Source organism: Eptatretus burgeri, chromosome 16, assembly GCF_056783735.1.
Source record: "Eptatretus burgeri isolate ZD-2024b chromosome 16, Ebu_testis_v1, whole genome shotgun sequence".
Lineage (NCBI taxonomy): Eukaryota > Metazoa > Chordata > Myxini > Myxiniformes > Myxinidae > Eptatretus > Eptatretus burgeri.
Genome location: NC_140976.1, coordinates 63,964,730 through 63,977,229, shown reverse-complemented (window position 1 = coordinate 63,977,229; position 12,500 = coordinate 63,964,730). Strand labels below are relative to the sequence as shown.

The 12,500-nt window shown below is 41.2% G+C and overlaps 2 protein-coding genes across 2 annotated transcripts in view; one reads left to right on the top strand and one right to left on the bottom strand.

The window, feature by feature from the left end:
- LOC147011209 (phosphatidylinositol 4-kinase alpha-like) overlaps positions 1-10,508 on the top strand; it is a 65,108-nt gene extending 54,600 nt beyond the window's left edge. Inside the window, exons 20-27 of the mRNA XM_085859028.1 lie at positions 5,531-5,603; positions 5,883-5,953; positions 6,181-6,290; positions 6,902-7,006; positions 7,463-7,656; positions 8,342-8,431; positions 9,090-9,173; positions 9,296-10,508. Coding sequence (XP_085715154.1) covers positions 5,531-5,603; positions 5,883-5,953; positions 6,181-6,290; positions 6,902-7,006; positions 7,463-7,656; positions 8,342-8,431; positions 9,090-9,173; positions 9,296-9,347 — 779 coding nt within the window. The 3' untranslated portion in view covers positions 9,348-10,508. The remainder of the gene's footprint in view (positions 1-5,530; positions 5,604-5,882; positions 5,954-6,180; positions 6,291-6,901; positions 7,007-7,462; positions 7,657-8,341; positions 8,432-9,089; positions 9,174-9,295) is intronic.
- Positions 1-12,500, bottom strand: part of LOC147011206 (uncharacterized) — a 484,760-nt gene that overhangs the window by 216,164 nt on the left and 256,096 nt on the right. The window lies entirely within an intron of this gene.

The following is a 12,500-nucleotide window of genomic DNA, read 5'->3' as shown; positions in this document are numbered from 1 at the left end:
CAGCCAAGTGAGCCTTATTCAATATGTATATATATATATATATATATATATATATATATATATATATATATATATATATATATATATATATATATCCTGGTGTTGGCGCAGTGGTTAGGGCAGCGGCTTGGGATCCAAAAGGTCCTGAGTTCAAGCCCCGTTGGGCCATTGAATTAATACACCAGGGGGTTGACTCAGCCTGTCATCCTTCTGAGGTCGGCGAAATGAGTACCAGCGTACTGGGCCGGTGTATACCCTGGTTAAAATAGGTGTACCATATCCCTGTGTCGTAAGAGGCGACCAGGGTTGCGTCAGGAAGGGCATCCGGCGTAAAACATGTGCCAAATCACTATGCGGATCATTCGGATGATCCGCTGTGGCGACCCCTAACGGGAACAGCCGAAAGAAGAAGAAGAAGATATACATATATATATATATATATATATATATATATATATATATATATATATATTACACCCATATTTGTTAGGGTTAGGGTTTGTTTGCTGTTAGTGTTAGGGTAGGGTTAGCTAACAAACCCAAACAATATATATATATATATATATATATATATATATATATATATATATATATATTAGCGATACCCGTGCGCATGCACGGGATAGCAGTACAACATAGCTGGTAGCAGACGACAGACCGTACACAGGGAATGACAAAAATACGCATTGTGCAAAATGCAAGTGGTACTATGGAACGCCAAGACTTCCCAAACATTGTTGGCATGTCCGCTAAGTGCCACAGCAATTTCATAGGGATCGTGTGACGGCGAGCCGAGTTTTTAGTGTGCAAGCTTGGCATTATAAGAGATTAAAAAAAAAAGAACCCACATCAAAAAATTAAATTATTCTGGCTGCCAGACCATGCGTCCGATCAAGTTGAAATTTAAAACATGTATTCCCCATCACTACTAAATCATAAATGTGAAGCTTCATGTCGATTGATTCATTGGTTCCAAAGAAAACATTATTTCACATTTTTCCTCAATGCAATATGGCTGTCAAATCATGTGACCTATTAATTATTCCTGAACAAACTTGTACAGCCATGGCTTGGGAACATTTGTGTGAACTTCCCCTCGATCTGTCCAGCCGGTCTGGAGAAGATTTTTTTTTTATCGGTTTTAGGGTAAATCTAATATGGCTGCCAAACCATGTGACCAATGACATCAGATGTGCGAACCTTTTGTTCCTCATGGATAGATGGTCACGCTTGTCAAGTTTCACCTTGATCTAGTCAGCCACTTTAGCGAAGAAGATTTTTGAAGGTTTAAAAAATATATATTAAAATATGGCTGCCGAATCACGTGACCGATGCTGTCATCAATTTTTATTTCTGTGGACTATTTTATGCCAAGATGACCCTCAAAAATTTTCATACTGATCAGATGTAGCATTCTCTATATGCAATTATGACATCATAAAAAAATCATCCTTATTCACCATGAGGAGTACTTACGATGTGCTGTTTCAATTTTTTCAGTGGTAAGGTTTCAGAGATACAGAGGTCCAAAGTTTTTCCGTTTTCCAGCATGGCTGCCACACCATGTGACCTATGACATCATAATTATGATTAAAACATTCTACATGAGTAGTCACCCTATGGTGAAAATTTCTTCTCAATCCGACAAGCGGTTGCAAAGAAAAACATGAACGTTCTATCTGGACAAACAAACAAACAAACGGACCCAGACACAATACCCTCTCCTTCGGCGAGGGTAATTAGATGCAGGTGGAGGCCATTCAGCCCATCATGCCTGCGCCACATCAACACCACACCAATTTATCAACACAAGATCAAAATATGAAAATGCAAAATGTGTTTCAAAAAAATTCAGTGTTTGTTGTTTTTTTTGTAGTTTTTATATTTTTTATTTTTAATGTTATTGTGATTTTTTTTTTGTTTTGTGTTTTTCCAGTGGAGGGTGCATGGGCTTGGGTAAAAACACACATCAACCACACAACACCACTCGACGAGACCCCCACCAGCAGCACTCCGTACACATGCACACAATCACCCATCAATGCTCAAGCTTCCTGAAAGTCCTGTCAACATCCCCATACCCCTTGATCTCCAAAACTTCCAGACACCTGTCTAATTCCAGTTTAACCTTATCTCCTGTTTCTGCTGCCACTTCCTTTTCAGGGAGACCATTCCATGCATTAACTACTCTCTGAGTAAAAGTCCCCTGCCTGACTACTGTCTTAACTCTCCTCTTCTTTACTCTCAAGCTATAGACCCTGGTCCTATCACTGTCTACTCTGCTGAATAATTAATCTGCACTTATTTTATCTATACCTTTCATCACCTTAAACATCTCCATCATATCTCCTCATAACCGCCTCCTTTCTGGTGTATATAGCCCTGTCTCCTTCATAGCTGAGTCTAGCTAGGCCCAGAATCAATCTCGTAGCCCTGCGCTGAACCCTCTCTATGGCATCTATGTCCTTCCGATGTTGTGTTGCCCAAAACTGCACACAATATTCTAGATGTGGCCCCTCACTAAATTCCTGTACAATATTAACACCACCTCTTTTGATTTATAAATGATCCCCCTCCGAATACACCTAAAACCCGATTTGCTTTACCTATGGCTGCCTGACACTTTGCTGCCTGTTTACCTCCCAGGTCCATTACCACCCCCAGATCCTTCTCCTGTGTGACACGCTCCAAAATTACCCCTTGCATCCTGTAATCTCTATTTTCATTGTTCTTTCCCATCCCTAACACCTTACACTTGCTCAGGTTAAATTACATCTGCCAATCTTGTGCCCAATCTATGCAAATATCAATACTTTCCTGAATCTGATCACCACCCCCTCTGCTATCAACCTCACCTCCAAGCTTTGTATCATCTGCAAATTTGGAAAACTTACTCTTTACCCCATTCTCCAAATTGTTGATGTAAATTATGAATAGTAATGGTCCGAGTACTGATCCCTAAAGTACCGCACGACTTGCATCCTTCCAGCAAGACATCCTCTCACTCACAGCCACTCCTTGCTTCCTATCACTAAGCCAGTTTAAAATCCAATTAGCTACCTGACCAGCCACTCCACAAGCCCTCACTTTGGTGAACAACCTACGATGTGGAACCTTATTAAATGCCATCTTAAAGTCGAGATATGCTATGTCCATTGCCTTTCCATCATCCACCCAATCAGACTCTGCTTCAAAGAACTCTAAAAGATTTGTTAAACAGGAGCTACCTTTGTTAAACCCATGATGACTACCTTTAATTGGTTTGTATTTGTTTAAATGGTTCCTCATCCGGTCCTTAATTAATGTCTCCAACACCTTCCCCACAACTGAAGTCAAGCAAACAGGTCTGTAGTTTCCCAATTCTTCTCTGGAGCCTTTATTAAATAATGGTGTTACATTTGCTACTCTCCAGTCCTCCGGTACCTGTCCTGACTCCAGGGAACTTGTTGATGTAAATATCGTTGTTGATGTAAGCTGTTCCTTTACTTCCTCCACTCTAACCAGGATCTTCTGTAAAAGCCCTTCCTCACCTCCTTGATAAATACTCTCAGGTATTGGCAATTCTCATGACTGTTCTTGTGTACGAGTTGAAGAAAAATACGCCATCTCACTTTTTAATAAGCCTGCCATCTCACTTTCATCACTAACCACTCTCCTGGTGCTATTCCTCAATGGGCCCACACTGGTCCTAACCTGTTCTTTTCCCCTGATATACTTAAAGAAAGCCTTGTTATTATGTTTAATATTCTTAGCCATGTCCTTCTCGTACTCTCTTTTGGCTTGTCGAGTTATTTTCTTCACTCGCCTCTGTTTACTTCGATAGTGATATCAATCTAACTCCAGTCCTGTTATTTTAAACCTCATAAATGCCTTTTGCTTCTCCTTAATAATGTTCCTTATCTCACTGCTCAACCACCCTGGTCTCTTTCGACTGCTAGTTTTCCACCTCATTGGAATGTACTTACTCTGCACTCTACACATTTGCTTCTTGAATGTTTTCCATTTCTCTGATGATGATTGGCCTATTGTTAGAGTCTCCCAATCTGCATCACCCAATTCTCTCCCCATACCCACAAGGTTTTCCTTCCTGAAATCTAATAACTTTACTCTACTATCCTGAACTCTAACCCTTAACAGAATCTTTGCACACACAATGTTATGGTCACTTGCTCCTAAATGCTCCCCTACTTCCACCTCCTCCACCATATTGGGATTGTTACTTTAAAAGGAGGTCTAACACTGCACTCGCCCTCGTGTGATTATCTACAAACTAGGTTAAAAAGCAATATTGGACTAAAACGAGTAAATCCTCATCTACTCTGTTCCTGGACCCAATCTATCCCTGGCAAGTTAAAATCCCCCATAATCAATACTCTTCCCTTACCACATGGTTGCTTTATGCAGCTTCTTCAGCGACAGGAGTGTGGAAGGTGTCAATTATTTATATAATCCTAGTCACCTGGATTTAGTTGATTAGGTGAGAGCTGATTGGCTATTCCCTCCATTCACAGGTGAGATATGTGGGTGGATCTTTATATTTATATATATATATATATATATATATATATACTTTTTTTTTCTCCCAATAATATTAATTAAAGAATTTACCTCACTAAAATAATTAATTCATTATTATTATATCAACTGCAATGCAACAGGAACTTGTTTACATGAAAAGTAACCAAACTTTAATAAAAGGTGACGATGGAGTCGGAAGACATTCTCACAAGACTTGATCAAACAATCAGCCAAATATCCTTTGTTTAACATGATGGAAAAAACCTTCTCAGCAAGTTCCACAAACTCATCCTTTACTGAACGAATTCTTACAAATCTACGTAGTTGAGACGAAAAGACATTGTAACCCATTTTAATTGGTACATTGCTACCTGGAAAGGTGTACAAGATTACCTGGACACTGAAATCATCAACTTTATGATATACCCTTGTACTTAAACCATTCGGTCCAACTCTCACCAACACATCCAGATGTGCAGTAACTGTGCAATCATTACCACTCCTGTTGGCAATCAGGCTATCTGTATAAATCTTGTGAAGCTGCCTATCAAAAAAATTATTGTTATAAAGAACTTGAAAGTATCCAACTCTACTTTCAGGAAGCACCAAAATATCCTGGTACAAGAAACACGACCATTTTAAACATTCCTCAATGTTTAAAACATTCCTCAAGAGTGAATATTCCTCAAGAGTGAACATTCCTCAAGAAGAAACGCCGAGAGTCCACTCTGTAGTTGGCGAGATTATTTATTAGATCGGGTTTGAAAGGGCATTTGCTACAAGCCTCGAATGGGTTGAAGCCTTAATGGTCACGAGGTTCTTGTTGTCAATGAGCCATACTCAAAATGAAGATTTTTTTCCCCCCTTTAGCCTAAAGCGGGATGCTTTCAACCCTGTGAGAATTGCTGTAATGCTCATGGAAGTGGTAAATATGTCTTCCTTCTCGATTAATTCGTACGGCCATTATAAACAGTGAGTCGTGTGTGCTGATTGTGGTTTTGTCTTCCCATAGGTTGCTACCTACCCAGCAATCCAGAAGCCATTGTTTTGGACATTGATTATCAGTCTGGGACACCAAGGCAGAGGTTGCTTTCACTCGCACATGACACAAAAACCTTATCATCAGCGAGAATTCGGTTCCTGTGCATTTGTATTGCAATGTTGTTTTTTTTAACATACTACATGACTTGTTGTTTCAATTAGATGATGCGATACGAATGGAGATTTATCGACATCTTCAACATTTATGATTTGCTTCTTCTCTTTTAATGCTCATCCTGAAAATGAGAGGAAAATAAGAAGACGGCGAGATATGTGTAATCGCCATTCTGTTTGTAATGTATTGTTTGTGTCCGCCATTGCAGTGCAGCAAAAGCGAAGTACCTTGCGAAGTTCAAGGTGAAGCTCTGTGGGGTGTCGGAGCTCGAAAGAGAAGGTGCGAGTTTTGCTTGTTTTGAATGGTGTTATCAAAATGCCAAGCATGACTGCTGCAAAATTAGATTTGGCGATATTGAATATTAATGTGTATCTAACCAATGTTACACAAAGACCAAATGCAGTAAAATTTTGTCCAGAGTGGTTAAAGTAAGTGAGCATGTCGTTCAGATTCAGAACCGTCTCTTTTATAGCATCAGTCATGACATATCAATGTATGCTTTGCAGGCTTGAGCAGTGACAAGGGTGGAACTTCACCTGAAGACAATGGGAAGGAGCACAAGGAAGAGGTGCACTGGCAGGCAGCCATCTTTAAAGTTGGCGATGACTGCAGGCAGGTGAGGCCTGTTTGGCTTATGCCAATCTTTGAGGAGAGCAGCATATTTTGCCCCGAGCCTTTTTGAAGCACAATATATGTGGGACTAATGAGTATATTTGGTTAAGGCTGGATTCAAATGTACTTTTAATGGGGAAGATTTTGTGGAACCAACCGTTGTGTGTTTGACTTGTGTGCTTGAACGAAGCGGTTCACAAATTAACATTTCCTATTTTTCCTCATTCTATGACTTTAAATTTTTGTTGCATAATTTCATAAAGCTGCTCTATACGTATTCACTGTAATACAAAAATAAATAATCTGGAGTGTATATCTGCACTTTCATTCAGCAAGGTTGTTTTTTTCGGGGGGGGGGGGAGTTGGGGGGAGGTTCTGCTTAAGCGACTGATGTCCGCACGAAAAGTTTATCAATTGTTAATGTGTTTATATTCATCGATATGTTTCTTCACGTTTAACGTGCACGTACTTTTACTTGATTAAAAATGGGGACATGGTGCACAAAATATGCATCATCAGCACCGGGTTAGCGAACATTCGGAAGGCTGTTGTATGTTGATGAAAATTAAATGTTCTGCCTTTGTACAGTAATCTGTGTACTGTATTTCATCGCAGGACATGCTGGCCTTGCAGATAATCGGGCTCTTTAAGAACATTTTCCAACTCGTTGGCCTTGACCTGTTCGTCTTTCCCTACAGAGTTGTGGCTACTGCACCTGGGGTAATGCCAAGAGCCTGGACACTTTTTCATGGAAGTGATCATGCTGTGGATGTGTTTGATCATTTGAGTGTACTGAATTAAAAAATGGTTCTTACCAGGCTGAATTTTTAGTTATTTGGCCATGAAAATGTAAAAAACAAAATGGCCACCAAAATACATAATTTTAGTTATAAATGTGCATGTTATCTTCTTTTTTCCACATACTTGCGATCTTATACAACGTTTCAGATCAAACAAAGACCTGAATACACTTGTAATTGAATAATGAATAAAATCTGCATTAGTTACCAAGGTCATGGGGTCATCAAGGTAAAGGACACAGGTCACTTTGTACAAACTTGTGCTATTAATAGAGCTTGTCATATCATGGCCTCCATAGGCTACCGTAGTTTTCTGGATATTTCCTGTGAAGAAGCATGATGCTGCTGCTTGGATGTAACTGAATCCATGGAACAGCTTTGCCCTGTTGATGTAAGGATGGACAAGATTAACCCAGTCTTCTCCAAGCAAGTGGAGATAGAATGGTTTGAGACATCTGAGAAAGCAAAGGAGTCTTCCCAGAATGCACGACTCATTGATCTGGCTTTCATAATGCAATGTCAGAAGTTCACAATGAAGACTGGAGAACAGCATTCAACAGAAACGAACCAGTAATGATACAGAAATAACAAGTAGATACATGCCAATCCTTCAAGCACCGGCCCATAAACTTTTGATACCTAAAGTACAGTAGTAAAGAGGTTTATGGAAGTATCATTTGTCAGCAGTATATAGTCATCACAGTGGACCACATTCTGTTCTGTAAGCTAGGAGAGCTCAAATGGGCCATCTCAGAATGCCAGCAGAAGGTCATTCCCCATCATTTTTTTCTTTTCTTTTTTGTATACAAAGCCAAGGCTCGTGGAAGAGCTAGAACACTGAAATGATCAGGACGCAACAGAACAAAAGGAACAGCAGTGAAATAGAGTGGGGGTATGGGGGTTGGGAAACACCAACAGCAGAGTTGAAGGACAAAATAGAGGAAGACTTGGACAAATAATGTGTGGAGGGAGGAATGGGGGTCATGAAAAGGACACGTGGGGTGGATGGGATGGATACAGATGAAACTCTCAGGAAGGAAAAGCTGGAAATTTGGGAAAAGGTGGGCTTGGGGGAGGGGGTGGGGGGTGGAGTTATGTCTCTTATTAATTACGTAACACACCAGTACACAAACACCACACAAAATACACCACCAAAAACTATACAAACACCACAAAAAACAAGTCTTGGTGAGGTTTTCTGTAATCTCTGATTGCTGTTTTTTCTTGTTTTTCTTGTTTTCCGATTTGTTTCCAGACCTTACATGGATGCCGTTGTATCTTTGGTTGCTTTGATGCTCGACACTGGGTTGCCCTGCTTTCGAGGACAAACAATCAAGTTGCTAAAGTAAGTTTGTTTATTATATTTTCATTGCTTTCTGGTTGCATTTTATTTATTTATTTATTTATTTATTTTTATTTTCTGGCATTGAAGGGAAAACCATTAAATGTTTTGCTTTTACAATTGCTCTGTTTTTCATGCATTCTTTACCCTCTTGTATTTTGCGGCTGGCTCGATGGTGCACTCGTTTGTTCTTGCGCTACGCCGCAGTTCCTTCCCGTATGGATTATTTGTTCTCTTTGTTACGTACGTGTTTGATGTTGTTTTGATGGCTTTGTGGTGGGGGGGGGGAAGTAGTGGGAGAGGTTGTTTTTGCAGCTTCCATTCTCATTTTGTCCACGTTCCATTATTTACAGTTGCAACAAACTGCACTCTCACGGCAATTGCAATGTGTTCAGATTGATCCTTGTTGATATACATCGATCTTTCGTGAAGGACGTAATCCAGTCCGTGGAATCTTTCATGCTTCTTAATTTCGGGAAGCACAATGCCGCCTTTTATATGAACGCATTTCTCAAGATACGCAAAATCCTTTTAATCTCATAGTCGATCTGCCGTACCCTATATTGAACCCATTATGTGTTTGAGTACGGCGAACCAAAGAAAACCTCTACCTAGTAAGATGCGGTGGTTTACCAATTCCATGTCATGTTTATCATCACAGGCAGCGATTTGCACCCAATATTAGCGAAAGGGACGCAGCAAATTACATGATAAAGATCATCCAGAACTGCTTCCTCAGCAACAGGTATTTCTTTGAACACCGGGTAAAGTGATATGACGCCATATAAATGAGCAGTACCTCTGTGACTGGATAAAAGGCTTTAACCCAATGTGTTAACTTGTTCATCGTTTGTTTTTCTTTTTCAGGAGTAAAACCTACGACATGATTCAGTATTACCAACACCAGATCCCCTACTAAATGGCCTTCGACATTGGTTCCTGTGTCGGTTCGTACGTAGTCTCGGTCGTTCTTGCCGTTTCCTTGGCACCAAACCCAAACCTAGAGGCAGGAAATCGTTTTGCTTTTTTGTCAGAAGCAGGTACTTGCGTGTTCAGTCACCATAGGTTTTTGCACAATGCGCGGCCCTATTGTTATCTCCGATCCCCATTGGATTTGCCTTTCCAGAGACCTCTTTTGTGTGGTGTCGGTGGTCAGTACACCGCACACATGCTTTCTTCGACGTATTATTCCTTATTGTTGAGAAAAAAGTTTATTACCACACATTCTGTGGGGATGTATCACTCGTATAAATATCCGTATCATTTAATTATCCTTAGATGATGGTAATCGGGGTTTATATTCCTTGTTGTATGTATTTATAATTTTGAAGGTGTTTTTGTGTAATTAAGTATGTCGTCCAATTTTTCCTTTCCTTTATGATCTGTGCGCAGGACTTTGTTCAAATACTTGTACAGGATGTCTTTATTCATCAATTGTTGCTTTAATTTATTACTGACAATTCTGTGCTCCCTACCACACCACAGGGTGGCTCAGAAGTAGCGTGCTCACCTTTGAATTGTCATCTGGGTTCGAAACCCGACTGGCTATAAAAACTCATTCTGCACCTTCACTGATGGCACCAATTATTTTATAACATGAAGTTTGGAACATTCAGTTTGGAACATTTGATAACAATTTTGTGAAGTATTTTCGAACATATCACAGCAGATGCACAGTACACGCAAAACCTTATCTCGATTTACATTGATCGGACTCCACAAAGCACGTCGGTGTTTGGTGGGTTTAATTCTTATGATGTTGATTTTGTAACAGGTGTCGTAACGACGTCACATTCCACATGAGCAACACTTCGTTTTTGTCCGAAACTCCAGGGGGTTTCATGTGTTTCCACTCACCTTCGCACCCTTCTCTTCTGAGAGGGTATATATAACAACATACAAAGCTGAGTTGTTTTTTTATCATCGAAATGATAGAAATTCAATTGTTGTAAGATGCAGGAAAGAACCTCCATCATTGGTAGAACATGCTAATTGTGTTCTAATTTTAAATTTGAGCTTGATTGAAATGCTGTAATAAGCTACCTTGTCTGCACATGAATAAATAAACCTTTCCATTATATTATGGTTTTTTTTTTGTGTCGAAAGTCGAAGTTTGTAGAAGAGTGTACCTCGACTCCCAGATCATCATCATCATCATCATCTTCATCATCATCTACCATGCTCTCTACCGAAGCAGTTTATTTGGCAAAGGTTACAATCCCAGATGGCTCGCCACTCCGATGCAGGATACTCGGCAGAGGGAGCAGACGATTCATAATTTAACCAGGGTGCCGGTGATAGCTCACCTCCTCTTCGGAAAGGACACAGGGGATCTTTGGCGTCCACAGCCAAATGCAAGACACTTTGCTTAACGTCCTTGTGAGTGAGGGATAGTACACAAATAGAAGAGCCACGCTTTATTAGATGAACCACGCTGCAAGCGAAACACAAGGATAATGATTTATTGCTGGGTTAAGACTTGAACCCAGGCTAGATAGCTCTGAGGTGGTTGTGTATACCTCTAGGTTATCCTGACAGCTCCTCTAAGACTTCCCAAAAGACAACATTGCTTGCTGCTGTGTTGGGACGCTCAGCACGAATGGTCACGTAGCTAACGGTCTGGCTGTGCCAAGCCGAGGACCTTGACATGAGCCACCTCAGCTGTTCACATCAATGAAAGAACTGAATAGACCCAAACAAGGTAATCATGTGACTTTATTCTTCCTTTTAGAAATGAAAATATTTGATTGCAATGCGGGAACTGAACAAACTGACGATAATTTCCTGCAGGCAGTATATATCATCATCACAATTGTCAATCTGCTCCTGAAAACATTTTTACCTCCACCACCGAAAAGGTGCAGGAGGTTATGTTTTCACCCCTTTCTGTCTATTTGTTACTTGCAAAATCGAAGATTTTTCGCACCCGATCGCACCCGACCGGACTCCACCAGCTCCCGATCTCTGTCAACCTCCGTTCGCTCTGTCAGCCTCAGTTCTCTCTGTCAGCCTCAGTTCTCTCTCTCAGCCTCCATTCTCTCTCACTCGAGCGAACGCGCGGTCTGCAGCTTTCCAAACTGCCAACTCAACCAGAACCTGATGTCCCTGTTCTCTCTCACTCAGTCTGCAGCTTTCCAAACTGCCAACTCGATCTGAACCTGACGTCCCCGTTCTCTTCCTCCTTTTACTCCAGCGAACGCGCGGTCTTTTTTAATGCACCCCCCATCTTGCCCCCCCTTCCCGGCATGCCGGGGGGGGAGGGCTTCTCGCCGTTCTGAGGGACACGCCCCAATGGTCATTTTGGGGCGGGAGTTGAGTTGCAACCGTCATTTCGGGGCGGGGGTTACGTTGTCACCATCATTTCTAGGCAGGAGTTGAGTTGTTTTGTTTGAAATAAAAGATAGAACAGAAAAACGGCTAACTGAAGATTCGCAGCCCTGCACACAAATAATTCCCTTTCGACATCAGTGGGGAAATCCAACCTGAACACGCACTTAACGACATAACTGATCTCTGGGGACCTGTATGGTGTTCTGTGAATTTCCACAACCGTAACACTACCCCCTCCCCTTTTTACAGACTCGTCCCGAGTCGTCAAATTTTTGAATGCCTTCATGTGTAAGTTTTCCCCGAGCACGATTTACCTTCGGATCCCTGAGTGCGACATTTGATGTATCCGTGTCCCAAAAGCAAATAACCTACGGACTGTGGAACAAACTAAACAAACTCACTCATACAGACGACTTAACTATAATTGCCGGCACTACAACAAACATGCAGCGGGAGCAAAACTCATGTACAATTTACCCTTAGCTTAACCTTAACCATTTACACTAAACCATGGCCCAGGACTGATGGACTCTGTGGGAAAAAGGGCATGGCAAAGTTTGTCATAGTTTGTGAGGGTGAGCGCCACCGCAGCTGAAGGTTGGATGTTTTCGGGGCCTGCTCAAAAGGCCCCATTGTCTGTCACTGAACCTTTTTATGTCTTCAGCTGCTGGAGGCAACTCACCCCAACCCGGTATGCCATCCCACAGGCCATTTTTGAAGCAGGGAGCCAGGCTGCCCAAAT